The 27,198-nt window shown below is 45.1% G+C and overlaps 1 protein-coding gene across 1 annotated transcript in view; it reads right to left on the bottom strand.

The window, feature by feature from the left end:
* Positions 1 to 27,198, bottom strand: part of Syne2 (spectrin repeat containing, nuclear envelope 2) — a 292,611-nt gene that overhangs the window by 56,652 nt on the left and 208,761 nt on the right. The window contains exons 72-87 of the mRNA NM_001005510.2: positions 26,417 to 26,569; positions 26,112 to 26,321; positions 24,377 to 24,478; positions 22,882 to 23,001; positions 22,583 to 22,780; positions 20,509 to 20,682; positions 18,616 to 18,747; positions 15,192 to 15,388; positions 13,791 to 13,923; positions 12,747 to 12,929; positions 12,141 to 12,287; positions 10,394 to 10,570; positions 8,060 to 8,215; positions 5,624 to 5,776; positions 2,008 to 2,178; positions 1,420 to 1,550 (exon numbers count right to left, since the gene is read on the bottom strand). Coding sequence (NP_001005510.2) covers positions 1,420 to 1,550; positions 2,008 to 2,178; positions 5,624 to 5,776; positions 8,060 to 8,215; positions 10,394 to 10,570; positions 12,141 to 12,287; positions 12,747 to 12,929; positions 13,791 to 13,923; positions 15,192 to 15,388; positions 18,616 to 18,747; positions 20,509 to 20,682; positions 22,583 to 22,780; positions 22,882 to 23,001; positions 24,377 to 24,478; positions 26,112 to 26,321; positions 26,417 to 26,569 — 2,537 coding nt within the window. The remainder of the gene's footprint in view (positions 1 to 1,419; positions 1,551 to 2,007; positions 2,179 to 5,623; positions 5,777 to 8,059; positions 8,216 to 10,393; positions 10,571 to 12,140; positions 12,288 to 12,746; positions 12,930 to 13,790; positions 13,924 to 15,191; positions 15,389 to 18,615; positions 18,748 to 20,508; positions 20,683 to 22,582; positions 22,781 to 22,881; positions 23,002 to 24,376; positions 24,479 to 26,111; positions 26,322 to 26,416; positions 26,570 to 27,198) is intronic.

Below are 27,198 nucleotides of genomic sequence, written 5' to 3'. Positions count from 1 at the left end.
GTTCGAGGCCAGCCTGGTCTACAAAGTGAGTTCCAGGACAGCCAGGGCTACACAGAGAAACCCTGTCTCAAACAAACAAACAAACAAACAGAAAAAGCTAGACAGGCGTAGGTTCCTGACTGTAATCTTATCACTTGCTTAGGAGGTTGAGTCAGTAAGATCATCACAAATTTGAGGCTGGTTGGGACTACACAGTGACTTTTAGGCTAGCCAACAACTTAATGAAATTCTGGCTGAGGATGAGGAGAGAGGAGAAGGGGAAGGAAGAGGAGGGAGAAGGAAGAGGGAGGAGGAAGAGGGAGAAAGAAGAGGGGAGAGGAAGATGGAGAACGAGGAGGAGGATGAAGGGGAGGAAGAGGAGTGGAGAAGGAAGAGGGAGGAGGAAAAGGGAGGAGGGAGGACAAGGAGGAAGGACAGGGGGAGGAAGAGGAGGGAGAAGAGGGAAAATGAAGAGGGAGGAGGAAGAGGGAGGAAGAAGAGGGAAGAGGAAGATGGAGAACGAGGAGGAGGATGAAGGGGAGGAAGAGGAGGAAGGAGGAGGAGGGAGGAGGAAGAGGGAGAACGAGGAAGGAGAAGGGGAGAAAGAAAAGGGACAAAAAAGAGGGAGGAAGAATTGGGAGGAGGAGGGGAGAAAGAGAAGAGAGGATGAAGAAGGAGGACAAGGAGGGAGGGACAAACATTTTAAATGGCTGTACAGAACATTCTGCAGGTTAACTGTTGCACTTGCACGCACGGGGCTGGAGATGTAGCTCAGTGGTAGAACATTTGAGTAGCATGCTCTCAACTTGCAGCAACTCAAACAACAAACAGAAAACACCGACGAAAAGAGAGCTTGTATGTGCAGCAGCAACCTGAGTCCTTTAACAGCAACAGTTTCACCTATGCAGTGAGGGGCGCTGAAAGCCTCCTGTCAGTGAAGACTCAGCGGAGACCCGAGGACAGCCTGCCAGGGCGTGCAGTTTGCTGTCCTACGCTATACTGAACATTGGTTTTGCTTTTGAAGCACAGGGGTCTTCATGGAGAAGACTGGAAGGCAACCGACTTCTCTACATTGTCTCGGGCTTTGGGTCACTTTCCAAGAGATGTTTGACTACATCCATCCCACTATATCCTACGGACTCCCCATTCTACCGTGTTTCTGTTGCTGATTTGGGGTTCCCAGGACCAAGCCTGACTTTTTGAGGACACACTCTGGAAGAGGCTCCATTAGGGTATTTCTAGCTTGATTATTCCAGAAACTGTTGGAGTCACATGAACGCTCTCATGACACTGAGCCTTCCACAATGAACTACACCCTCTGAAGAAGAGCCGCAATAACCATGAAGCCATGTCACTGTGAAGGAGGGAGAAGCTTTTAGAAGATCTAAGCCTAAGGGTCAAGTGAGAGGGTCGATCTTTCAAATTGCATTCCGGGCGTACCTCGAATGAGCATCCTGGCATTTCTCTTCGATTATGCCAGCCATGGAGGGGCAGGAAGCTTTGAGTCTGCCAATGACCTCCTGCAGTTTCTCCCAGCTCCGTTCCCCGTTCTCAGCTTCATCCTGAAGGGCCTGAAGACACAGAAAAAGGTAAAAAGCAGGTGATTGGGCCATCCCAGCCTGGAAGGTAACAGCATCTTGGCCCTTGATGCTGCACATCCGTGACACAAAGATGCAGACCTTACAGGACAATGGCACACAACCAGGAACGGGAAGACGGCGACTGGCAAGACATTCCTTCCTCAAGCAGAACTTAGAAGTACTAAGTTGCCAAACATAGGACACTTGTCCACACACACAATTTCATAAACCAAGAAATGAAACATGCAAAGATTCAAGATACACTTAAAACTTCCTGTGGCTCCCGTGACCAACTTTAAAACCCCAAGACGTGCCTTCGATACCTCTAGTTAAAGCACCGCCCTTTGCTCCTCTGCCAAACAGTACAAAAGCACGTGTGCTTACTATAGCGCTTGCTTCAGCCTTTAACTTTTACCCACAATACCTTTGGCCACACTGGTTAACTTACCTCAAGGTTCTGCACCTGGCAGGCCAAGGCCTGCAACGATAAGACCGCAGGCTTGCTGTGCTCCATGGAATATGTGAGTTGGGTTGTCCTCATGGTGGCCTCATCATAGAGCTTGTCACAGGCCTTCCACTCCTGTAGTACTGATTGCACAGAAGCTCTGAGCTGGTGGACCTGCGGGGAAGCGGAAACCCTGACTCAGCGTTCTAAGACTGTCTCTCATTTTACTTCCTCCCGATGAGTCTATTACTGTATCCAATTTAGGCATTTCAACTTGAAAGCACTGGAGATCTCCACTAACGTCCTGAAGGTGCGAAGGCTAGGCTAAGGAGCATACAGATCTCAAGGAAAGCTGTTTTAACACGGACTAGTGGGAAATAGCCCCAAGATCATGAGGTTCATGATCGTCGGAGGGCAAGGTACCAGGCAAGAATGAGCATCTGAGCGCTGGGTTCAATCACTCTGCCTGCCTTCTGGCTTTGGGCAAATTATTTAACTCTGTCATCCGGTTTCTTTATCCACAAAGCAAATTGATTAATAAAACAGGCAAAACACACACACACACACACACACACACATATACTAATAGGGTTTGTGAAAAACCTTTACAACTGTCAAGTTCTGTAAGTGTAAGATGCTAAGATAGTGCCTGTGCTTAGGTGACTTCGCAAAGCCATCACAAGCTGGAGAGAAGCACGCAGGGCACTCCTGCTGGGCATGCATGAAGGGCAGGCATATTTTACCCACTAGCACATTTTGGTGACAGGAGTTGAGCATTTTACTACTTAGTGAGAACAATCAATGAAGCCACATGTGGGTGCGTGGCTGTAGTCTCAACTCTTGGAAGGCTGATGCAGGAGAGCATTTGCTGAGCTACTCCATGAATTCCAGGCCAGCATGAAGTATTTACGATATAAAGGGCCATGAGATGGCCTACCAGGTAAAAGTGCTTGCATGTAGTTCAGGCAGGCATGGGACATGGAATCTTCCTGACTCAGTCCTTACCTACCTCCCCCCATCCCCCAAGAGTGCTGGGCTCATAGGTATGCATCACCACACCCAGCTTTGATCCCAAAAGACACCATCGGTATGGTCAGAGGGGAAAGAGAAGGAATTCACTAAGGGAGCCTGAACAGAGTAGAAGAGTAGAAGGGAGAGGCAGGAAACCATGTAAATGTGAGAACTGGGCTCAGGTAGAGCTTTAGTGACCAAGCACTGTGATAGCAGAAGGTCAGCTTGTGTTCTCATTCCTATTTGCTAGACCAGAAAACAGGCTTGGGGGAGTGACCTGCCTGTGGGAAGAGATGGGAAAGTGTGGCCATCATTGCTGCCAGGCAGCAGCTGCTGGAATCACAACTGTGTGTCTTTGTGACCAGCTTCTCTTAGTGTGGGTTCTGGGGCTCAAACTTGGGTCCTCACGTTTGTCCCTCACCAACTGAGCTAGCTTCTCAGCCTACCTCCTGCATTTTAAAAACTGACATTTTACTGAGATAAAATTCATGCCTCATATAATTTACCTATTTAAAGATTAAAATCTTACAATTTTAGAACGCATTCTCTACTCCAAAAAGAAACATCATGTCCATTTAGAAGTCCCATCTACTCTTCCAGCTACAGATTCTGTCTCCAAAGTTTTGCTTGTACTCAGTATTTCATACAAATGGATTCAAACATGGTCTTTTTATGAGTACTTATCAGGTGTTAAAGTCCTTTGATACAGAATACATTACTGCTTTAGACAGCTGAATAATACCCCACAATAGAGATATACCTATCACATGTTACTAAGACATCCACAGTTGGATAGACAACAGGTTGCTACCATTTCGGGGTTATCATGGTTAGACGGCTATAAGCATTCACCACCTAGAGAATGGCAAGTCATGTCACGTCCATGTTTAACCTCAAGGAGCTGCCATGCACCTTCCTGATGCAGCCTCGCTTTAGCCCCCACCTGCAGCATATGGCTACACCCTTGCTGTAACACCGCCTGTCTTTAATGCACCATCTTCATGAGTATGACTGGCACTTCACTGTGGTTTTGATTTTTATTCCCCTCATAGCTATTGATGTGCTTATTGGCCATTCACACCATCTTCTGGGGAGAGACATCCATTCAAACAACCTCCCTATTTGCTCCTCCAATTCCTGCTCTGTAACCCGCCATTCTGTACACACAAGCCCCTCCCCAAAGATGCAGCTTGGATCCCACTGCTTTCAATTTCCCCCCACTCTGGTGGCAAGTCACTTAAACAAGCAAGGTTCAGATGAGTATGTGAGCCCCTCCCTGTCTCTCCCATCCTGTAGCCTTTGCACATATTTGCTTTGCTCTCCAGAAGAACAAAGTGCTCAATTCTGATGAAGCTCAGCTCTCTGCCCCCTCCTCTGGCTGCTTACGCGTCTAGTGTCCTCTCTAGGAAGACAGGTATAAACATTTATGTTGCCTTTCTTAATGGTCTGTAGTTTTAACTCTTATGTTTATGTCTGATTCATTTCAGGTTAGACTGTGGACGTGGCATCGAGTTATCGAGCATCATTCTTTTTCATGTTAATATCCGGGTGACCCAGTGTCATACCGTGAAGAAAAAAAAAAAAAAACCCTCCTTTTCTCTGTGAATGATAGTGCTATCTTTGTTGAAAATTCAACTGAAAATTTACTTCACTTTTGGACCCTTCCATTTACTTGTGTGTCTCTCTTATCATCTTGTTATCTGTATCATCTTAATTTAATCCCCATTCTATACTTTTATTACATCATAAATTCATTGCATCACTCTTATCTGTCCACGTGTATTTCCTGCATGGCTTGAGCTCCCTGAGGCACTGGTTCCATCATTGTCTGCTTTCTCTGACTCCTGGTCGTGAGCAGGGTAACTTAGACATGATTGACAAATGATTGTTGGAGCTCATCCGTTATTTCCCCAGAGTCAGGTGAGGCTGCAGGCTGCCTAGGGATTTCAGTCACACAGCCTGGTCTCAGTCCCCACTAGGAACACAGGTTGAAGGCAGATTTCAGTGACTTTTTAACTTCCGTGAGGATGCTGGAGGAAACGGCGGCAGCAAACACATGATCGCTGGCTAACTGTCAGAGCATCCTCCCTGGTGGGACATAAATGCCCTTGGCATGTCTCAGCTTTCTCTCCCAGTGCCCTCATTTGGGGGGGGGGCATCCTGCACACTCTTCTTCCCCTGTCTCTCTGGGGTTCCCCCAATGCTGACCCTGCTCCCAGCTCACGAGGGTATATGCTACAGACCCCTTACTCCCTGCTGCATCTCCCACAGGCGTGGGGGCTCTTTCCTAACTGCTGCTGTGGTGCTGACCTGGAAACAACACCAGATGCTCTGCTGCTCTGAGAGGAGGAGACATTTATGCTTGCCTGAGTGTGTTAGATAAAACAAAGATAGCCAAGCGGATTTCTTGCCTGCCGGGGCCACCGCTTTGCCTTCAGTTATTTAGGACATAAAATGAGACTTGAAATAATTTCTTTTCATTTCAGGATGCTTCCCAGTAGCTCTCCGGCTTTCTAAAATGGGGTAAATCTTCGTGATAAAAGAACAGACACAACAACAAATGAAAAGCTTTGTGAGGAGAAACAGCGGACTGAGGGATGCCTTGTACCTGGCTGGTCACGTTATTCTTCTTTTGAAACAGCTCAACAATTCCAGATGCCATGTCTTCTAACAATGGCACGTCTCCCCCATCCATTGTCAGAGAACTTTGTCTCAACTCGTCCAGAGCTTTAGATTTCAGGGCAAGCTGGTTTTCTATATCCTAGGTAGGCAAGACAAAAAACAAATGTATAATTCTACAGAACAATTAGTAGACAGGAGTTTATTCTTGAACAGGTGTCCTTGAACACTAATTGGAAGCTGGTGTATCTTTCTGTAAAATAAGTAAAAAAAATGCCATTGTAGCATACAGTTACACCAAGCACCACAGCGACAGCGTTTTAACCACAGTTTACTTTTTATAACTATGGAGATTTGTTGTCTCCTTCAACCTTCTAGTAATCACTCACAGAGGCTCATTTAACTAGAGTTCTAAAAGTACTTATTCACCAGTAAGTTGTCATATTTCCTCTACAGTGAAGGGAAAAAAAAATTAAAAGGACTACTTAACTATTAGAAATACCAACACACACACACACACACACACACTCATGCCAAATCAAACAATGATAGTGTATAGATAAGCTTGGTGTTACTAGAACATGATCCCGCCCACATAGCCAGCTGTTCTTTTTGTCCTTCTTCAACTAAGGTGGACTGGGCCCAGGGGTCCTACAGCCCCCCCCACCCCCCCACCCCCCCGCCACACTGGGGCCTTCCAGCACTTCCCACGCATGCCAGCTCCCATCTCACAGTAAGCATCTTCCTTTAAAGTCTGACTTGCAGCACAAAACCTGAACTGGAATGAAGAGACTTGCTGATTACATAGATCCATCAGAAGCCAACCTGCTTGCCTGTGAGGAACAGTGTTTAGTACTGTTTAAATATTTCAGTCTCAAGGCTGGAGAGACAGCTCTGATGTCAAGAGCATCTATCTACTGCTCTTGCAAAGGACCCCAGTTCAATTCTCAGCACCCAGGTGGAATGGCTCAAGGCCGCCTGTAACTCCAGCTCCAGGGGCATCGGCTGCCAATGGCCGCCTCAGGAGCTAGCATTCACCTAACTACAGACATAGATATCACAGACACACATAAATAAAATCATAAGATAAATCTTAAAAAAATTTCCCAGTTCCTCTGAAATGATTATAGACTCAGAGCTGTTAACTATGCTTGTTTACAATAGAATATCAAACTTCCTTAGGCGTCCCCAATTTTAGGCAACTACACATTTCTTTGGTAACTGTCCTTGCTTTTGGTGTTTATAACTATTATCTTACAATACCAAGTATTTCTACATCAGATAGTCTGGCATGGTCTGTCTGTCTGTCTGTGGATAGAAACCAAGGCTACCCAAGTAGAGTACTTAAACCATGCCCTTTAGCTCTTCTATTTGTAGAGTTACAGCTTGGTTGTGAGATGGAGGCGGGCAGGTAGCTAAAATGAACCCATGTCAAGCTTGTTTGGAGGGTAGGACCATCAGAAGGAAACATGCCACAAAGACTAGAGAGTCTGTGGAAGATTTGCTTAGTTTTGGCCTCTGTGCAACTCTTTGCAGCTTCCCGCAGCCGAATGCTGAGCCCTAGGTAGACACTAAGGTAAATCGGAGAGTGAGAGCTGGGACCAGAAGTGGCCGCAAGGAAGCCCCTCCTCCTTGCTGTTTTTGCTTTTCAACCAAGTGCTGTCTGCAAACTCAGGAGAATAGGATTTTGACCCCCACTAGCCCTAGCAGTGAGTAGTGTGATGCTTTCACAAAGAAGCAGTACATGTGCCCTCCGCAGCCATGGTGACAGGTGATGTACAACTGGGGCATGACCAACTCTGGCCCTGCTTATCAGTATGTCCACACGTTGGCAAGAGTTTCAAGGACTGCGTGACCCGGGCAATGAATAACACCCTTACACCCAAGTGTGACTTAGACCAGCTCCAAGGGACAAGTGGTCCTTCGAGAACACAGTACACAACAGGTGGCAGAAAATTATGTCCTTCAGGCCAAGTGCAGGATGCAACACTAAGAACAATGGAAACACCTGAGTAATGTCGCCAATGCTGTGCAAAGTAATTAAAAAAAAAATGCTTGGGGAAACTTGGAAGCAGAAGTCCCTGAAAATATTTCCGCTCCTTAGGGGTAATTTTCAAATCTCATAAAAGGGACAATGACCGAGAAAGAGCCTATGATTGAAAGATATCGCTTTACTATTATTTAAAACCCAGGATATTTGGCTAGTTTATATGAGAAGCTGAGTGCAGTTATGCACCACATGCATACTGGCATATCCGGTACTCCCCGGGTGTATAGTAGGCGACTCCATTCTAGGTTTGTGTAAGTACAGTCTGATGCAGAGTTCACTAACCATGAACCTCTCAGACTCAGCCTTGTTACGTCACGTGGTGGGCGTCACGTGCTACGTCATGTGGTGGGCAGGATGCTGCCTGCCCCTCCTTACCTGGCAGTCCAGTAACAGCTTCTCCATGGAGACGGCACTTTCGGGTTTTTGTAGCATCTTCAGCCTTTCTTCCTGTGCCTCCAACCAGCTGTTCAAATTCTGTACTTTGTTTTCATTCTCAGTGATACTTTCCAAAAGTTGTTCCAAATGTTGTATCTATACGTGATGGATAAAAAAAAATATTACAAAGAAAAACTTCTTGCTTTCATCTCTCTTCTTAAAAATGTGTGAACCATCTCCCACAGGCAAGAGCAGTTGAACGCTTGGTCTCCAGTTGGTGGCACTGTTTTAGACGACTTGGAAGGGATGGTCTTGCTGGAGGAAGTATGTTACTGGGAGCTGGCTTTGAGACTAGTCTGACTCTACTTCTAGTTTGCTCTCTCTGCTTTTAGCTGGTAAAGATGTGATCATCTTTCAGCTTCCTGCTCAGACCACCATGCCTTCCTGTCACGCCAGACTCTTAGCTCTCTGGGACAACACGCCCAAATAAATTCTTTCTTCTATTTGTTGGTTTGGACATGGTATTTTATCATGCAACAGAAAAGTAACTAATATAGAATGTAAATAGCATTATGCAGGTTTTCAATATTTATTTGGTTGATTTTCCTTGCTACGGGATTTGTATCCTTTTGAAATGAAAAGATAACTTGGGACTGGAGAGAAGATGGCTCAGCAGTTAAGAGCACTGGCTGTTCTTCCAGAGATTCTGAGTTCAATACCCAGCAACCACATGATGGCTCATAACCATCTATGATGCCCTTTTCTGACTGTATAAAGTACTCATATACATAAAATAAATAAATCTTAAAAAAAAGATAACTTGGCTTCTTCTAAATGTTTTAATATTTTAAATAACACTCATTTTGGAATAAAGATTTGTAAGTCAAAAATAAGCGTGCCTGGTGTGATGGCTCAGCGGATAAGAGCACTCTGACTACTCTTCTGAAGGTCCTGAGTTCAAATCCCAGCAACCACATGGTGGTTCACAACCACCCATAATGAGATCTGACATGCTCTTCTGGTGTGTCTGAAGACAGCTACGGTATACTTATGAATAATGATAAATAAAGCTTTGGGCTGGAGCAAGCAGGGTTGACAGAGTGAGCAGAGGTCCTAAAATTTCAATTCCCAACAACCACCTGAAGGCTCACAACCATCTGTACAGCTACAGTGTACTCATATACACAAAATAAATATATAAGTAAATCTTTTAAAAAAAGAAATAAGCTTTAAATTTTTCTCTATTAAAAACAAAAATTCTTTTTAGAAGGACTATCTATCCATTTTAGATAACTGCCTAAGAACTGGACTGTATGGTTAAGGGAGCCAATGAAATTTTGTATTCTTCAAATGTTCCCAATGTTTTCCAAAGAAATTTTAAGTCATTCCACCACTAGATGTGTATGAATGTGGTAGCTCCTGGTTTTATTTTGCTAAAACATTTCTAACTTACTAACTATATGCTCCATAGTGATTGTTTGGATATCTGAGGATAAAAATAGACATATTTCCATTTTTATCTATTAAAACTAGAACATTGAGAAATGTCCTGTTCAAGTTGTCTGTCCATTTATGTACTTTAAAATTTAAATATGAATCTCCAGTAAATGAATACCTTTGTGTTCATTTTATCACACAAAAAATACTTTTTAATCACAAATACATTTTCTTCAAGACCCGTACAGTAGAAAGCTTCTGCATGTCTTTCTTTTGTTTTGTTCCATCTTCTCAAAGTGAAATTGCTTTGTCCTTTTGGATGTGTTTCCACAGGAAATGTGAAGATCTCTGACCTTTTAGTAGCCTGATATATTCCTTTTCACTAGCCTAACTCAATTTCCCAAAGAAATCCCAACAAAAATATAAGTACTTTCATTATCTGTTGTGTGTACCCATAGAAAATGCTAAGGCGGAAGATTTTCCAAAGGAGCTGTAATGGGGATCGTTAGCAGGCTTAGGACTGTGAATCAATGGGGGCTGGGGGAGTGTGGAGGGCAAACTGGGAATGGGGACAACATTTGAAATGTAAATAAATAAAATAACCAAGAAAAGAAAATTAAAAGAAAAGACTGTGAATCAGCTTTTTGAATAGCTTTTAAAAGATTTTAGCAAGGGGCATACTGCAAGGATGAAACCATGCATCCAGGTGTAAAACCATGCATCCAAGTGCAAAGGCATGCATCCAGGTGCAGGACCATGCATGCATGCATCCAGGTGCAAGGCCATGCATGCATGCATCCAGGTGCAAGACCATGCATGCATGCATGCATCCATGTGCAAGACCATGCATGCAAACAGGTGCAACACCACGCATCCAAGTGTGACTACAGGACTCACCTTTCTATTCAGGGTTCCGTGCACTCGCTGCCACTGGCGGTTCATCTCCCCGAGGTGCTCAGCAAACTCCGTCCTTTCATAGCGCTTGCTTTCTACGTCACAGGTGCTTAGCTGGAGCAGCGACTGGTTAACAAAGTCAACTACCCATTGCTTGTAGTCCATTTCCATCCTGAACTCCTAAAACACACAAACAAGTGAGATTTCAAACCCCACCACCAGGATGGAAGCCCATCACATGAGCTGGATTTTCCTTATGGCTGGACTCTAGGGGCCGCCAAGCGCCTATCCATTAATCCCGCCACCGTCAGGTGTACCTTCCAGTCTCCCACCTTCCATGGGACAGGGTGGCTGTTTTCTCTGTAAGGAGGCTCTCTGAGGGAATGACACACTCTTAGTGAAAGCATGACTCACTTCCCTGTGGGCTCACTGAGAGCTACAAGGAAACCACATGATAGTACCCGCTGTCTGTGAAGGGCTAGCAGGACCCTCGTCTGACAAAGGGGTCCTGTGAGATTCTGAGCCATGTGGGGATAGAAAACAGAGGAGATAAAGGTCTGTCACAAAACTTATGGCACCTTTGGGAACCTGGCCAACTTAGGTAGCTCTTCTGTCCCGTGGAGACAGAGGCCTCTTAGGACAATTTAGATGACTTTAGGTTCTACCATGGTACTAAACCTGCTAGGGGTAATGATGCTTCTATCAAGCCAGTCACCTGTTGGGTTTTACCCAAGAAAGTTGTAGGACTGCTAATGGAGACATCCAGGAGGAACCAAGTGGAACGTGCTAGTAACCGCAGCTGAGGCAGACATTTTAAAGATGCTACCAGGTACTCAAGATAGGATCAGGCCAAAGATCAGGCCAGGCATGGTGGCATACACCTTTAATCTCAGTACTTAGGAGACAGAAACAGACAGATCTATATGAGTTTGAGGCCAGCCTGGTTTACATAAGCAAGCACAAGGCCAGAACTATATAGTGAGGCCCAGCCTTGCAAAGAAAAAAAAAATCAGAGTCTTCTGCTGCAGTCATACTTGGTCATGAAGCCATTATCTTCTGCCTACAAGGCTCTAGCTCCATCAGCCTGCAAGCTCTCTGAAGGTACCTGCCTACCACATAATATATGTTTGGACCGTGTTATATGCTAATGAAATCTACTCGAAATGCATAACTAGTGTAGAAGGAAATCAACTTTTCTCTTCCTCAAGGACATTTATTAACAACCACTGCAGGCCAACCATTGGCCTATCTTGTTCCAGGTGAGAGTCCCAGGCAAGGAAGGGAGACAGGCAAGTATTGAATGGCGATGGTTGCCTAGGAACCAGAGAGACTCAGAGACACCAAGTTTGGCATAGTTGCCTAATCCGGCCGGCTGGGAAACCTGGGGTGGAAGAGTCATGGAAGACATGTCCGGGCTGGCTCAGAGGGTGTGTAAAGCAGGCACTGCAGATGGACAGATCGGTGTGCACACTGCCTGTGGTAGGAGAGCACCTGAAGCAAGGGCGGGACCAAACAGGGCTCAGTGTTGCTGTGGCGAGTGAAAAGATGTCAGGGAGGCTCAGCCCAGCTCGAGGTCATTAAAGGCTTGGGGTGTCCACTCCAGAATAACTGCCACCCCCTCCCCTTCCTACATCCCTCCAGTCCATTTCTCTTGATTATATCACATGTGTCTCTTGGTTCAGCCTTTCCCCCTCTCAATGATGTGCTTCCGTATTCAGGGAAAAGACTTTGGCCCCTTCTGTGTAATTACCTTGAGCTTCTGCAGAAGATGTTTCACCTGAGACGCAGAACTCTTTGAGAGCTCGGTATCCTTGCCCGCCGCCTGAGGCTCCACGGCGTTCATCCAGCTGATCATCTCGGAGATTGCTTCTCGGGACGGCAATTTCTCCATCTGAAGCTGCAAGGACAGGATGATTTCCACTTAATTATCGGCAGTTAACCGACTGAATCAGGGCATCACTTGAGGATGCTACCTGCTTTGATAAAAGGTCTTGCTACATGATTAGGCAGGTCAGCCACAAAAACAAACCCAGTATTAAAAGCTTCAAATAAGTGACCTCCGAACGATGATAAAGACCTTCATATAAGCCAACTCGGGGGCACAGAGACAACCAAGAAATAAAGTAATTAAGCTTGATTTCTCTCTTAAGAAAGATCTCTCTGGAGGAGAGGCTAGTAATTAAGACCTTTATTCAGTGGTGTGTGTGTGTGTGTGTGTGTGTGTGTGTGTGTGTGTGTGTGTGTTGGGCTGGCTCAGAAGTGTCAAAGAAAACTATTGAGTTAGAAAAAATAATCTTAAAAGAGTTGTGAACTCACAAGTATATGCTAAGTTAACACTGGGTCTTTAAGCCCTTACCTGGTGAAGTTTCTCTTGTATGTCTGGAAGCTGAGTTATGAGCACTGTCCACTTCTGTTCAAATTGTGCTAAAGAGGCTCTCAGTGTGGCCGTGTCTGCCTCTTTCAGGTGGAGAAGTTGGTTCCCAGTACTCATGACTGCGGACTTCAGGGAGGACCTCTCATCGACTTCCTTGGAAAATTTCTAGAGGAAACAGTTCCTAAGATTAGATACTTTCAAAACTTAAGGATAGTTAGAATTACTGTCTAGACGACAAAACTAAAGATAGTAAATATGTCTACACACACACACCCTTTGCCTACAGAGTGTCAGACTCCTTTCCAGGCATCACATAGACCCTGGGGAACAAAGCCCATGGGATCCCTGGCTCCTTTTAACCGAGAGGATTCATATTTTTAACAATATACAAGCCTGGCCTGGAGAGATGACTCAGTGATTAAAAGGACTTAAATAAAATATTTGAAGTCTTTCCTATGCATAGGTTTGAAGTGTACTGGAAAAAATACCTATATCAAACTGAGTAACCATAGCTATAAAACAGAAGAGAGTAAAGACCAAGGGAAAATATTTCATTTATTATCTAGCAAAATTAATATGGATGCTATGTATAACTCTCTGGGCTAGGTGTTGGACACTTGTGAGTGTTGCATCACTGAGCTACATCTCTGACCAATAAGCTCATTTGTTACAAAAGAAAAGCTTCTGCCCCCTGCAATCAAAATAGCAAAACCAAAACATGAGCAGAGAATTCTCACAAGAATTTAAAATCACGCATTTGTTAGCCTCATGAAATACTATTCCTATAAGGCAGTTTGAGGTTTGGCTGTTTTCTTTTTTAACTATTAACAAAATATCTGAGCAAGCTTTACATGCACATATACACTGTAGAGGTCGTCAACAGTACAAACAAGGAGCTTTAAGGACACAGCTGCTACTTGCCCGCGAGTTACCCCTCACCCACAAATGGAAGCAGGGACCATCATAGAAACTCTGATTCTTTTATCCTTGGTAATTTATTTTTGACCAGCAGTGTGAACAACTTACAAAAAATCTGTCTATGTTGCTTCTGATTGTATTCAGGTCCTGGGACACGTTGAGGGATTGTTCTTTCCAGTAATTCAACGTTTGCTGAGAAGTCTCCAGCCACCGGGTTAGCTCATCTGAATCTCTGCTGTAACTGATGGGAGGAAAGTGGGAGTGGCAATCAGAGACTCACCCTGAGGATGATACACACCAGTGCTCGTTGCTTTTATTTTAGTGTTTATGAACTAAATGGCGCTCGACAGCACACTGCCGTTGGCTGAATGCCACTGTATTATCTTATGTGATGGAAACAGCAATCAGGGCTATTGTTCAGAAATTCCAGGCATTTGTAAGTACTCTATTATGTCTTATACCATGCCCCAAGCCCAGGGGTTTTACCATTTTCTAGAACTCTCTCCATTAGGGATAATTAAGAAGGAAGAGGCATTTTAAAAGTACAAGACATTTCTTATTACAGCTATACCAAAGTCTACCCGTCAACCGTGGCAGAGATCACCTTGGTCATCAGGGTTCTCCAGTTATCTGTTTACAGTGAAAATAAAGCTAGCATTTGTGCATGGGGCCAACAGCACTCTGACTGCCATTGGCTGCATGCTGCCGTATCATCACACATGATGGAGATAGTCAACAGAACACCATCCTCCTTGCCATTGGCTGCATGCTGCCGTATCATCACACATGATGGAGATAGTCAACAGAACACCATCCTCCTTGCCATTGGCTGCATGCTGCCGTATCATCACATGTGATGGAGAGAGTCAACAGAACACCATCCTCCTTGCCATTGGCTGCATGCTGCCATAACATTACATGTGATGGAGAGCGTCAACAAAACACCATCTTCCTTGAAGCTTGTCTACTTGTTTAGCTCATACAGTCTCTGAGAGGCAAAAACTGAGGCTTAAACATTCTCTGTTTTCTCCATTGTCCTCTGACAGTTTAAGATGATTCCACGTGAACACAACACGTGAATTCTCTGAAGAGTCAAAAGACTTTCTCAAACCACCCTACTCTATGTAGCCCTGGCTGCCCTAAAACACACTCTGTAGACCAGGCTGGACTCGCACCTGCCTCTGCCTCCTAAACACTGGGATTAAAGACGTGCACCACCACCACCCAGCCTTTTAAAACTTTTTTAAATCTTTGGAAGCAAGTGAGACATTGTAACATCCCAACACGGAAAGTATCCCAGGAGTTGCATCTATCCAACTCCTTATGCTTGTAGACATGTGCAAAGGCCCCAGGAGACTGCTGGCATATGATCCCGAGCCTAGTGAGCCAGGATCAGAGAGAACACTGCAATGTGGGGGACAACGTACAACCTTGAGTTGACTGCAGACTCCCCCTGGGGTCTTTCTCTGTGGCAGACTGTGAAGCCGATGGGTCTCTAAGGCCATGTACCTGAGAAGGTGCTTAAGAAGGGTTTGCAGTCGGTGGAGCTCCTGGTCGATTCTCTTGTTGAGGGACAGCCATTGCTCTTCCAGCCTCGCGATCTGGCCCTCTGGCTCAGGACAGCTCACAGATGCTGCCAGCTGTCTGCCTTCATTCAAGGTTTGGCAAAGCCGGGCATGCTTCCCATCAATGTTTCTTTTTATTTGCTAAAAAAGTCACAGAAGGAATTATTTTAAGTAAAATGTGCCGCTCTAGTCTTTCACTTTTTCATTTCTTTTTAATAAGACAGGTTCTTATTATATAGTCTGAGCAGACTTGAAGACTCGCCATATAGCCCAAACTTGTAATACTCTTTCCTCAGCCTTCCAAATACTGAGATTACAGGCTGGCTTCAAATACCTGGACTAAGATCCCCTGGCTCAGCCTCTCAACTGTGGCACCGTTGGCATGGCTTACCACTCCTTGTGTCAGGAAGCTTTGATTTGTCATGCAGATGATTTTTTCTAATTTATCTAATTCTTTGATAATAATAATAAAAATAAAATAATAACAATAATTATTATGTGTATGGTTATTTTGACTGCATAAATATCTGTGCTGCACACACATGCCTGGTGCCAGAAGAGGGCGCTGGATCCCCTGGAACTGGAGTTACAGCTGGTTGTGAGCTGCGATGTGGGTGCTGGAAATCAAACCCAGGTTGTCAGGGAGAGCATCCAGTGCTCTTAACCACTGAGCCATCTTTCCAGTCGACACAAAATTTATTTTGAAAATCGGGAAATTTTGGACATAAACTTTAAGTACAGAAATCAGGATTTCCAGTGCCTCTGGAAACACCAGGAGATGTCCCAATTAAGGGTCTATGTTCTCGTGCGCACAGCCCTCTTAAGAAGGGCCCACACCCTGCTGTCCCACCCATCTCAGCCCCCCTTCCAGCTGCTGAGTCTCACAGACTGACATCTAGATATGAGAAGAATAAATTCGAAGATAATTATCTATTATCCACAAGACAGACACCCGGCAGAGAACTCATTTGTAGATGCCTCTGAATATTAAGGAATAAGAGGGAGAAAATAACTTTCGAATAAATTAAAACAGCACATTATTAGGCCGACTTCACACACACACATCAAATGAAATCCTTCAAAACTGCAAAGACGATGACCCCCTGACGAGAACTCTGCCTAATAGCAATTATCTCTACAGCTCGGTTCAGCTAATGCCGCTTACCTGGTGGCTGTTTAATCTTTAAAAGTAAGTTATTATCAAAATAGAACTTTTGCTAGTTTTCAATTAAGCCTTCTTGAAAACTTACCAGCTTTTTTTTTTTTTTCTTTTACTTCTAGGTCTCTTCTTCCCCCACCCATCGACAATTCCATCCCTTCCCTGGCTGAACCTACAGCTAGGATAACATGTCCAAAACCAACTACAAAACGAGTTGTCATTTTCTAAAGGATTAGCTGCTTTACCATTACAGCACCTCTGGGAAGGGAGCTCTTTTGTGCTGTGTTGTTTTCTATGTGTATATGTATACATACCACGTATATATCATAAGTTAATGTATATCACCTATTCCTTCAGAGAAGGGAGATAAGGACTCATCGTTACAGGCTGACCTTGATCTTATGATCGCCTGCTTCTACTTCCTAGGTGCTAAGACCACAAGCATGCACTACCATGCCCAGTTGATGTGGTACTAGAATCAAACCCTGGGTAGGTAGGCTCCATGACTGGCGGGCAATGATCTGGACCAACTGAGCTACATTCCCCAGGTCCCTCTGAGGAGTTCTGATTCTAGAGAGAAAAGAGATTACATGCTGGTCAGTGGGAGCTTTTTAGTTCCAAGAAGCAGCATCTGAATATGAGTTTGTCCCAGTGCAGAGGCTGCACAACTAACATCTGCATTCCACGGCCCAGACTCCCAACCAAGGACACCGCATTGGTTGGACACACACACATGGACAACACACTGGTTGGACACACACAAGGACAACACATTGGTTGGACACACACAAACCTCTGTGACTCCAAGGGATTATGAATAGCCCAAAGAAGAATACAGCGAAATGGGCTTTGAGGGATATCGTATGAAGAATTTGTTCAGAAGTCTTAGAGAAATTGTTTCTTTGAAAAAAGCTTTCAAGGATGGGAGAGGAAACTCATTTGTAGTGCACACATGGGGACCTGAGTTTGGCTCCCCAACATCCATGCACAAGTAAGTGTGGGAGGGGATGGACAGATGACTCAGTGGTTGAAAACACTGGCTGCTATTCTAGAAGACCCAGGTTCGATTCCCAGCATCCACACAGCAGCTCACAACGTCTGTAACTCCAGTTCCAGGGAAGCTGACACCCTCACACAGACATGCAGTCAAATGACCAATGCACGTAAATAAAAATGAATAAATCTTTAAAAAAAGAAAAGGTAGGTGTGGGAGGATGCACCTGCAGCTCAGGCACTGCAACAGTGGAGAAAGGAAGAGGGCCAGCTGGCCCAGCTGAAATGGTCAGGACTACAGGGTCCAAATATAAGGGCCTGTCAGGCATGGAGGTATGCACTTTTTATTAATATGTATTTTATGTATATGAACATTTTATCTGTCTGTCTCTCTCTCTGTGTCCCATGTACACAGCTGATACCTGCAGAGGCCAGAAGAGGGCATCGGATTCCCACTTGAATTACAGAGGGTTGCAAGCTGGGACTCTAACCTGGGTTCTCTGCAAGAGTAGCCACTGCTTTTAACTGCTGAATCATATCTTCAGCCCTGAGTAATGCACATCATTAAATCCCAAAATTCAGGATGCAGAGGCAGGTGGCTCTCTGAGTGTGAAGCTATCCTGGTTTACATAGTGAGTTACAGGTTAGCCAGGACTACACAGTGAGACCTCATCTTAAAACAAGGTATAGGATACAACAGAGGAAGGTGACATTCTACTTTAGTACACACACCTGTGTACACACATGTATGTATGTATGTATGTATGTATGTATGTATGTCTCTCTGTCTCCCCCCTCACCCAAATTAAAGGTTTCAACTTTACTAGAATAACCCTCACATTTGAGAGGAACAGTCAGAGGCATGTGACATTGGCTAGTGTTAGATTGTTTCCTTTTTTTGTTGTTTGCTTTTTGAGACAAACACTCATGCTTTAACCCAAACTGAGATCAAGCTTACAGAGATCCTCCTGTCTCGGCCTCCTAAGTGCTGGGTTTGCAGACAAGCTAGAGTGTTTCTTGAGATACTGTGGCTTACTTTTCAACTGTATTCATCTAGGTGTTTGAATAGTTCATCCTATAACTTTAAGTCCCACATCACCCCAAAGACTCCCGATCTATCTAACTGTGGGTCTATAGGAAGTAGAAATACAGTGTTCAACCCCGAGAAAATATCATTCTCTTAACCAGGCTTGTCATAAACCAAGAGCCACGGTACCTGGTAAAATGAAATCCTTTCCAGCAATCTCTCCTCCGTCTCTTCCACCAAACTCACGGAGGGCAGCGAAGAGATGAGAGCTTCCAGGTCCTTCTCAAGGGATGCATAGTTATCATCAAATTCTTCCCATTTCTAGAGAGAAAACAGCGGGGACAAGTTCCATGTAATGACAATCAAAAAGCCAAAGACAAATACTGGGATCAGAAGAAACCGAAACATGGATGCCACATGGACTCTGGGTGTACCCACGAGGTTATATACACAGTATCAGGAAGAACTAAGTTTCTAGTGGGATACAATCCCACTGCTTTTGAAAGGTGCAGTGTGTGTGTGTGTGTGTGTACGCACACATGAGTGTTTTAATCCCACTGGTATTAGAATGTGTTTATTTGCTTGCAGTGCTGGGGATCAAACCCAGGGTCACATATATGTGGGAAGGGTTGAGCCAGACTGACGTATGCCTCCTGCCTGACTCCAGTGCTTCATGCTGGCACTGTAAAACTGGGTGATGGGATTAAAAGAAAAAGTCGATGAGTTGAGGTGCTATTCTGAGCACCCCATGAAGACCTAACAATGGAAGAGTCTTGTTCTTACTGGGAAAGGCAGAGTGCTAATTTTGAAAAGCGTTTTATAATAGAAGCCTCCTTCAGGTTATGCTTGTCTCTCTGATAGAGCCCCAAAATCTAGTGGGCACAGCTCTACTGAGCTACCTGGAGCATACCTGACAGGCCCCCTGAGCTCAGGGGCAGGTGCAGTAGCGGTGTGTGTGTGTGTGTGTGTGTGTGTGTGTGTGTGTGTGTGTGTGCTTGTGCCCCTCCCCCACTATCTCCTTACCCTTTGTGTGGCCTTTGTCCTACTTACTGGTGCCCAGAATATATTGTCCTATGTCCTCATATTTCCATGGTAGCCCAGTAGCTAGAATTCCTAAGCACCAAAGAACCGAGTTATTGTTATTAAAAACTGTCTTTTAGAAAAATAACCTTAGTAATTCTCCTTCCAAGTAACAGCCAGGTGACTTACAGAGCACTCATTGGGCCCGTAAAACCTTTTAAAGTCACCATTACTATAAAACCAATTTGTGGTGGTTTGAATATGCTTGGCCCAGGGATTGGCACTATTTGGGAGGTATGGCCTTCTTAGAGGAAGTGTGTCACTGTGGGCACAAGCTTTAAGACCCTTGTCCTAGTTGCCTGGAAGCCAGTCTTCTCCTGTTTGCCTTCGAAACAAGATATTGAACTCTCTTCCCCTCCTGCACCATCTGGATGCTGCCATGCTCCCGCCTTGATGATGATGGACAGAACCTCTGAACCTGTAAGCCAGCCCCAAGTAAATGTTGTCCTTTGTAAGAGTTGCCTTTGTCATGGTGTCTGTTCACAGCAGTAAAACCCAAACTAAGACACAATATGACAATGTAACTAGAAAATAAATATTGTCATCAAGAAGTAACGCTGTATTCATAATATAAAGTTGAACATCTCCTTTTTAAGATATCCTTTATGGGCTAACATCCGTGGTAAGTGGCTTTCGAGCTGAACAGGATGTTTCTTTGAGCTGAGGCAGGATTGTCACCGAAGCATTTTCTGACAGTGTCCTCATGGACACTGAAGTTCATGGCTCTTGAAGGAACCTAGACTGTGACCCATGAACTGCTTCATCCAAACCATCTCATCGCGGCTCTCTCGTGCTTCCAATGCTACCCATTCACAGACAGACCTACACCCACCGTTAGGTTTGACAAGTCCCAGCTGACCTTGCATGAAGTGAGGAGTCCAGGCTAGAGCCGGGTCCATCTTCCTCCACTGTGATGCTCATACTCAGCTAAGGCTCTGATGCCTGACACCCGCGGAGGAGGGAACCAGGCAGTCCAGCCAAGAGGTGGCATAATGTGTGTACCTGTAGCATGCTCTGAAGCTGCGCACCACGCAGGCAGGCCTCTTCCTCCAGGGCTCTCACTTCCGCAACTTGCTCTGCTCCAAATCCCTCTCCCTTTTGTAACGAAGGTGGAAACATTGTTGCCGAATAGGTTTGAATCAACAACATGTCGGCCACAAGCTTCTGGAAAAACGCCTGTGACATGGAAAAGTTTTTTAATATTTATTGTTGAATTAGGGAAATTATAAAAGCCGAATATTTTAACTCTTCACCCCAGTTCTTTTGACCAGCCTCCCTCTGGTACGGGGGAGGGTATGTCTATGTGTGTGAACCTAAGGCCTCAAGCATACTAGTCAAGGGCTCTATGACTGAGACATACCCCCGGTCTTTTTACTTGATATTTTCATGCAGGGTCTTGCTAAGTGGTTTAGGCAGGCCTCAGACTTGTGTTTCTCTTGCCTCAGCTTCTCAAAGCAGATGGTGTTATAGGCCCTTGCTACCAAGTCTGACTTAATTTTGTTTTTTAATCCCTATCTCAGGAGATCATATATAGAATTATATGTATACATGTATATGCACATATACATATATACATATATATACATATATATGTACATAGACTCAAATGTATAAGCAAATGAAGTGAAAATTAAAGTGGACCAACCCCTTAGTCTATGAAAAACAGATGGGATTTTAACAATTTATAAAGAAATATTATCCTTAAGTAGTATTTCCACCAAATAATTTTTTTTTTTTCGAGACAGGGTTTCTCTGTGTAGCCCTGGTTGTCCTGGAACTCACTCTGTAGACCAGGCTGACCTCGAAGTCAGAAATCCACCTGCCTCTGCCTTCCCAGTGCTGGGATTAAAGGTGTGTGCCACCACTCCCGGCTTCCACCAAATAATTTTAAGCTGCAGCCATTAGTGTTAGTAAATTTCAGTTTCTGCTGTGATCTAATTTAATTATTTCGAGTTTTAGGATGTTAGGAGGTGGCTAATAAATCTGAAGACAGGCTGGCTTCAAGCACCGTTCAGTGTGTGAACCCGCGCAGCCCACAGCCGACAGGCAGACTCCTCACTCTCAGCTCTCACTGAGACTCAACAAAATGGCCAAGTGAGTGGGATGTGCTGAGGGGCGGACTGGGCATCTTTGAGATTGGGAGGTCATAGGTCACGGTGCCTGCATTTACCCAGCTGCTCACTGTAGCTGTCTGGATGGGCCCCTTTATTGTGTGAATCCATTCTTCCACCCCCAGAAATGGACAAACACATAGAAGGTTTGTCAAAGCATCAGATGGGGGGGGTATGGGGGGGGGGAGAAGCACAACGGCATGTCCAACCCATGCGGCAGGGGTGGGGATGAATACAGCCAACACAAAATTCTAAGCTTATTTAAAACATATGGGGGGCGGGGTTGCTCTAATGCCTGATTCTTGAGTACGAACTTCGCCAATGACAATGTCACCACAAAAGGTTGGACACCACTGTGAGAGTGTTTCCACTTTTAATCCTCTAAATCTTCTTAGACTAAGGTCTATTTACAAAGATCTCTGCAAAAACAGGGACAATGCTGTATGTGTCTCTCTGTGTGTATGCATGCGTGTGTGCGTGTATGTGTGTGTAAAACAAGTGCTTACAATGTAGTCCTGGTGGACCTGGAATTTGTTAGTAGACCAGGCTGCCTTTGAACAGAGATCTTCCTGCCTCTACCTCCTGAGTGCTGGGATTGAAAGTGTACACTACTGTGCTAGGCTGATGTGGAAAAAGGGAATAGCAATCCCCCCTCCCCGACTTTTGATTCCTGTCCTCAGGAACCCCTTTCCTACCCCCCCTCAAGTCAGTCTCTCCCATTGCATGCCCTCAGAGGATGAATATCTATTTGGTTATAGATTTGCTTAAAGACTTATTGGTGAAATGACTGTCTTCTCAATCGACAGAAAGCTCCACAGAGGTAAGAAAGAGTCTGTTTTCCTCCATGACCCTACCTGAAGTTCCCAGGGTTGCTGCTCCACACTAAGATTCAGAATAAAGGGGTCACTGGGGAATTTCTCATCTTCGGGGACAACTGGAGGTGAGGGTCTTGAAGGGGCTCTCACCTTGTGATCTTGTAACTGGGCCTGCAAAGCAGCTTTGCTCTTGGCGTGTTGCAAAGGGTCAGCGGCCAGCTTTCCTTTTCCAATACTGACTAGCTCCGCCATGCCTTGAAGCAAGGTCTGCAGGCTCTTGGAGAGGAAGGGGCTGCTGAGTTCTAAGTATCTGGCTCTCAGGATTCCCCACATACTGTCAAGAACATCCTGAAAGGGAGAGAGCAGATGCCAGCCAAGAAAATAAATCAGACAAAGGACACATCTAGATTCCAGGAAGAAGACCCAAGCTCTCATGCCCACACACATACCTCCAACTTGTAGACGTCCTGGAGTAAACCATGAGGGAAACGGAGCCTCTCCCCTTCGTCTCTCAGTTTGGCGACTTGCTTCTCAGAGTTCTGCAGCTCTGCTGTATGCACATCTGCTTTCTAAGGGAGAAGCCAGACAAGAGAGAAAAGCCCTCAAGGAGTCAGGAAGCACACAGCGTGGGTAAAACAGAATCGAACACAGAAGTGCCATGGAGAACAGAAACAAACCAAGGTGACAACTTCAACTCCTACGGAAAATTTTCCAGAAGTGCCAGGGTTGTATTTGTTCCCAGCACATTCTAAGCCCATACTGAATAAGGTATATGTCTCTTAACAGCTCCTCGGCAATTCTTAAAACCGCTACACCGTTAGATTAATTAGCTTGGGACAGATGTGGTGGTGCATGCCTTTAATCCCAAATAATTTAATTCCCCTAAAATCTCAAAATAATAATAATAACAACAACAACAATAATAACAACAACAGCATGGCATGGTGGCTAAAGCAAAAGAGTTTGCCAAATACAAGACCAGCCTAGGTAGAAGAGTAAGACACTTCCCAAAAATTGAACATGAAAACCCAAAGAAGGAAATAACAGAAAAACATCCACTCATCCAGATATTTTCATGCCCCTAGAGATTAAATCCAGGAGTTCGCGCATGCTTGACAACTGTTCCGCCATGTGCTTAGCCCCAGCTCTCTCAGTCCTTGGGACACGGTGCGCCTTCCTAAGGGTGCATGCTGCTTTATTCATGGGCAACTGGTTAATTCAAAGGGCTTTGGGCCATTTACAGCTTTTATAGCAGGTACTGCTGCAGGGTCCATCCTAAAACAGTTGTGATAGATCTATCTTGGCATAACTATCCTTTCAGTGTATCTGTCTGGTCTCAGGAAGCCCATGCTGGCTTCAAGCTCTATTTAGGAGAGGATGGCCTTGAACTCTTGACTCTCCTGCTTTCACCTCCCCAGTGCTGGAATTACAGGTAAGCATGTTTGGTTTATTCAGTATTGCCGACCAAACCCCAGGCTTCATGCATGATAGGCAAATATAATACCGATTGAGCTACATCCTCTGCCTCTTATTTTACCTCTTCAGAGAGAACACAAATCCACATTTTAGAGCTGTAACAGAACATAGTAGTGGGTTCGAGATAAATGAAGGGAGCGTTGCTGAACGGAAAAACACTAATGCCTAAAACCCTCACATCAGCCGGCCTAGAAGCTGGCCTACCTGAGCTGCAGTGGAGGAGGGAAGGGCCTCAAAAATCAACACCTTTGACAGTGGTGGATATATTTTACCTTTGCCCATTGACAGGTGAAAATGAGCTCCATTGCTTTAAGATACTGAGCTTCAGGAAGTATGTGAGCTATGAGTTCGAAGGTCAACATTAATTGTTCTCATCTGAATGACCCCTTAAAGGTCACTGATGCTTGCCAACCAGGTGTGTTTTGGACACACAGCTTGATACCCAAGACTCTCTGAGGTCAGGTTTACCTGAAGCTGTTTGCTAATACTCTGCCCACTGATTTCGTTCAAAGACTGTTGCAAAGCCGTCTTCTTCTTGATGAGTTGGCTGTATAATCGCTTTACTTCATTCTGTACAGGAGAAAGGTGCATGTGAGGAAGATGAGCAATCTCACTTAGACCTCCCTCCCTTTCCATATGTAATTGGAAATTTCTGAAAAATTTAAACATTTACAGACAGAGAGCCATCCACACAATCTATCTTTGAGTTCAATCATCCCTAACCAACAGCTGACCTCCCCTCCCCCACCACCACCACGCCCCACCCCTGGATCTCAGCTATACCTAACTTCCCTTCCCCTTAGATTATTTTGAAGCAGCTACCAGACATCCAGTCATTTCTTCAGCACTCCGGAGTCCTCTCTATTAAAGGATAAAGCCCTTCTCTTGCTAGAAATACAGCAGCCTAATTCCTTCATGTTATCCAGACAAGGTGCACACTTCTAAAATTGCTTATAATTTTTCTTGTTCGTATTTCATTTGGGATATCACGGAGGGCTTCATGTCACATGCAAACCTGGACAACGTCTCCTTTAATTGGCTGGCTTCCCTACTCTCTCCCTCTCCCTCCCTCTCCCCTTCCCCTCCCCCTCTCTTGCTTCTTAGATTCGTAAGAAAACCATGAGCCATTTGCTCTGGATTTGGCTGATAGCACCACTGGGTACTGACACGGTCTTCTTCCCTTATGTCTGTTTTACTTGCATCCTAGAAGTTTTACTAGATCCAGTTTTGGGGGGAATGTGCGTGTGTGTGTGGGGCAGTTTGTGTGTGTGTGTGTTTATGATATGTGTGTGTGTGTGTGTGAGTATGATATGTGTGTGTATGATATGTATCTATCTGCATGCAGAGGCCAAAAATAGTATTTTCTTCCATCACTCTCCATCCCCATCTGCACTGACAGCCTCTTTTCTGAACCAGAAGCTCACTGTTGCCTAGGCTGGCCAGCAAGCTCCCAGAATCCACCTGTCTCTGCCCCAGCCCTGAGATTACAGACATACATGGCCATGCCTGGCTTTTGTATGGCTGCTGGGGATTTGAACTCAGGTTCCCCTGCTTTAATATTTTCGAGCAAGCACTCTTATCCACTATGCCATCTCTCCTGGCCCTTAGATTTGATATTTATGGGCCATCCCTTTGTAAATGGTGTTTTGTTTCATCACACAACTTGAGCAGCTTTCTTTCTTTTTCTTTTTCTTTTTTAAGATTTATTTATTTTATGCATATGAGTATACTGTAAATGTCTTCAGACACACCAGAAGAGGGCATCGGATCCCATTACAGATGATTGTGAGCCACCATGTGGTGGCTGGGAATTGAACTCAGGACCTCTGGAAGAGCAGTCAGTCTTAACCACTGAGCCATCTCTCCAGCCCTTGAGCAGCTTTCTAACTAGTCTGCCTCAAGACTCCCCGCTAACAATCCCCCGAGGCCCTGGACTATCACAGGATTGTTAGCCACACTTACTGATCTCTCTGGCCTAGAGCGTTAAATAAAACTCCTCTCCATGACAACCTCTAAGTAGCAAATGTAGCACAAGACACATCATGTTAGATCATCTTGACACCCTTAGCTCTGGAAGGGGGCCTCAGTTTCCAGCAGTCTCCCCTCCAAGAGCAAAGGCAGGCTTCACTATTCCCTCAGCACTTCCTGTAAGCACTGTTGGCGACTGGTGTCCACCGGAGCCAGCCCTGTGCCAGAATCGCACCTGGTAGCTGCGGCTGTGCTCAAGGCCGGCCTTCAGGGATGCGTCCCTCCAGGCAGCTCTGCTCTGCACACTCTCCAGGCTGACTGTCAGAGCATCAATACATTCTGGTAGCAACGTGGCTTCCTTGCCAGGCCAAGTCACAGCTTTCAGAAAATCATCCTTCTTGTCACCCAGAGCTAAATAAAGTTTCTTCAGCTCAAGAGCCAGTTTCTACAAGACAGAGAGGAAGGCCATGAGCTCCGCCCTCACGTGTCCTCATGCGTACTTGCAGAAAGGACAACACAGGGGTGAGAGGTGTGCCCTACCTGGAAGAACACCTGCTGGGCACATGCATCCTCTCTGAGTAACCCAGGTCTCTGCAGCAGCCCCTCCACACTGCCCAGGCACCGACTGAGGCTCAGAAAGAGTTCAAATAATCTTTTATCCAAACTGATATACGTCTCTTCCGTCATACTTCCCTAAATCGAGAGGGAAAAAAAAAAACCACATTAGGATTCCTTGCCTTCCTAAACCCGCTTTCCGCATTTCCATTAGAGTGTGCAATTTATATTATACTTTTAAAAAGAACTCGCTGCTGGTATTTGAATTATATGTATGTGTCTGTGTGTGGGTATACGCATAGAAGTGTAGGTGCCCATGGAAGCATCCGACCTTCTAGATTTCAATTCTTAATCTTTGAGAATTGCAGTTACAGAGGTTTTAAGCCACCTGATAACGGTTGCCGAGAGCTGAGAGTCAGTCAGTTCCCTCTCCTCTCCTCCGGGTCCTCCCCACTCTCCCATCCTCCCTCTCCCAGATCCAATCTTCCTCCAGTTCCCTTCAGAAGAGGGCAGGCCTCTTAGGGATATCAACCAAACGTGGCATATCAAGTTGCAGTAAGACTAGGTACATCCCCTCGTATTAAGGCTGAACGAGGCAACCCAGTAGGAGGAAAGAGGTGCCAAAAATAGGCACAAGAGTCAGAAACCCACGTCCACTGTTAGGAGTCCCACAAGAACACCAAGCTACACAGCCATAACATAAATGCACAAGATCTAGGTCAGACCCAGGCAGGCTCCCTGACTGTCGGTTTAGCGTCTGTGATAGC

The sequence above is a fragment of the Mus musculus genome, chromosome 12 (genome assembly GCF_000001635.26).
Source record: "Mus musculus strain C57BL/6J chromosome 12, GRCm38.p6 C57BL/6J".
Taxonomy (NCBI): domain Eukaryota; kingdom Metazoa; phylum Chordata; class Mammalia; order Rodentia; family Muridae; genus Mus; species Mus musculus.
This window is presented reverse-complemented; position numbering and strand designations above follow the sequence as displayed.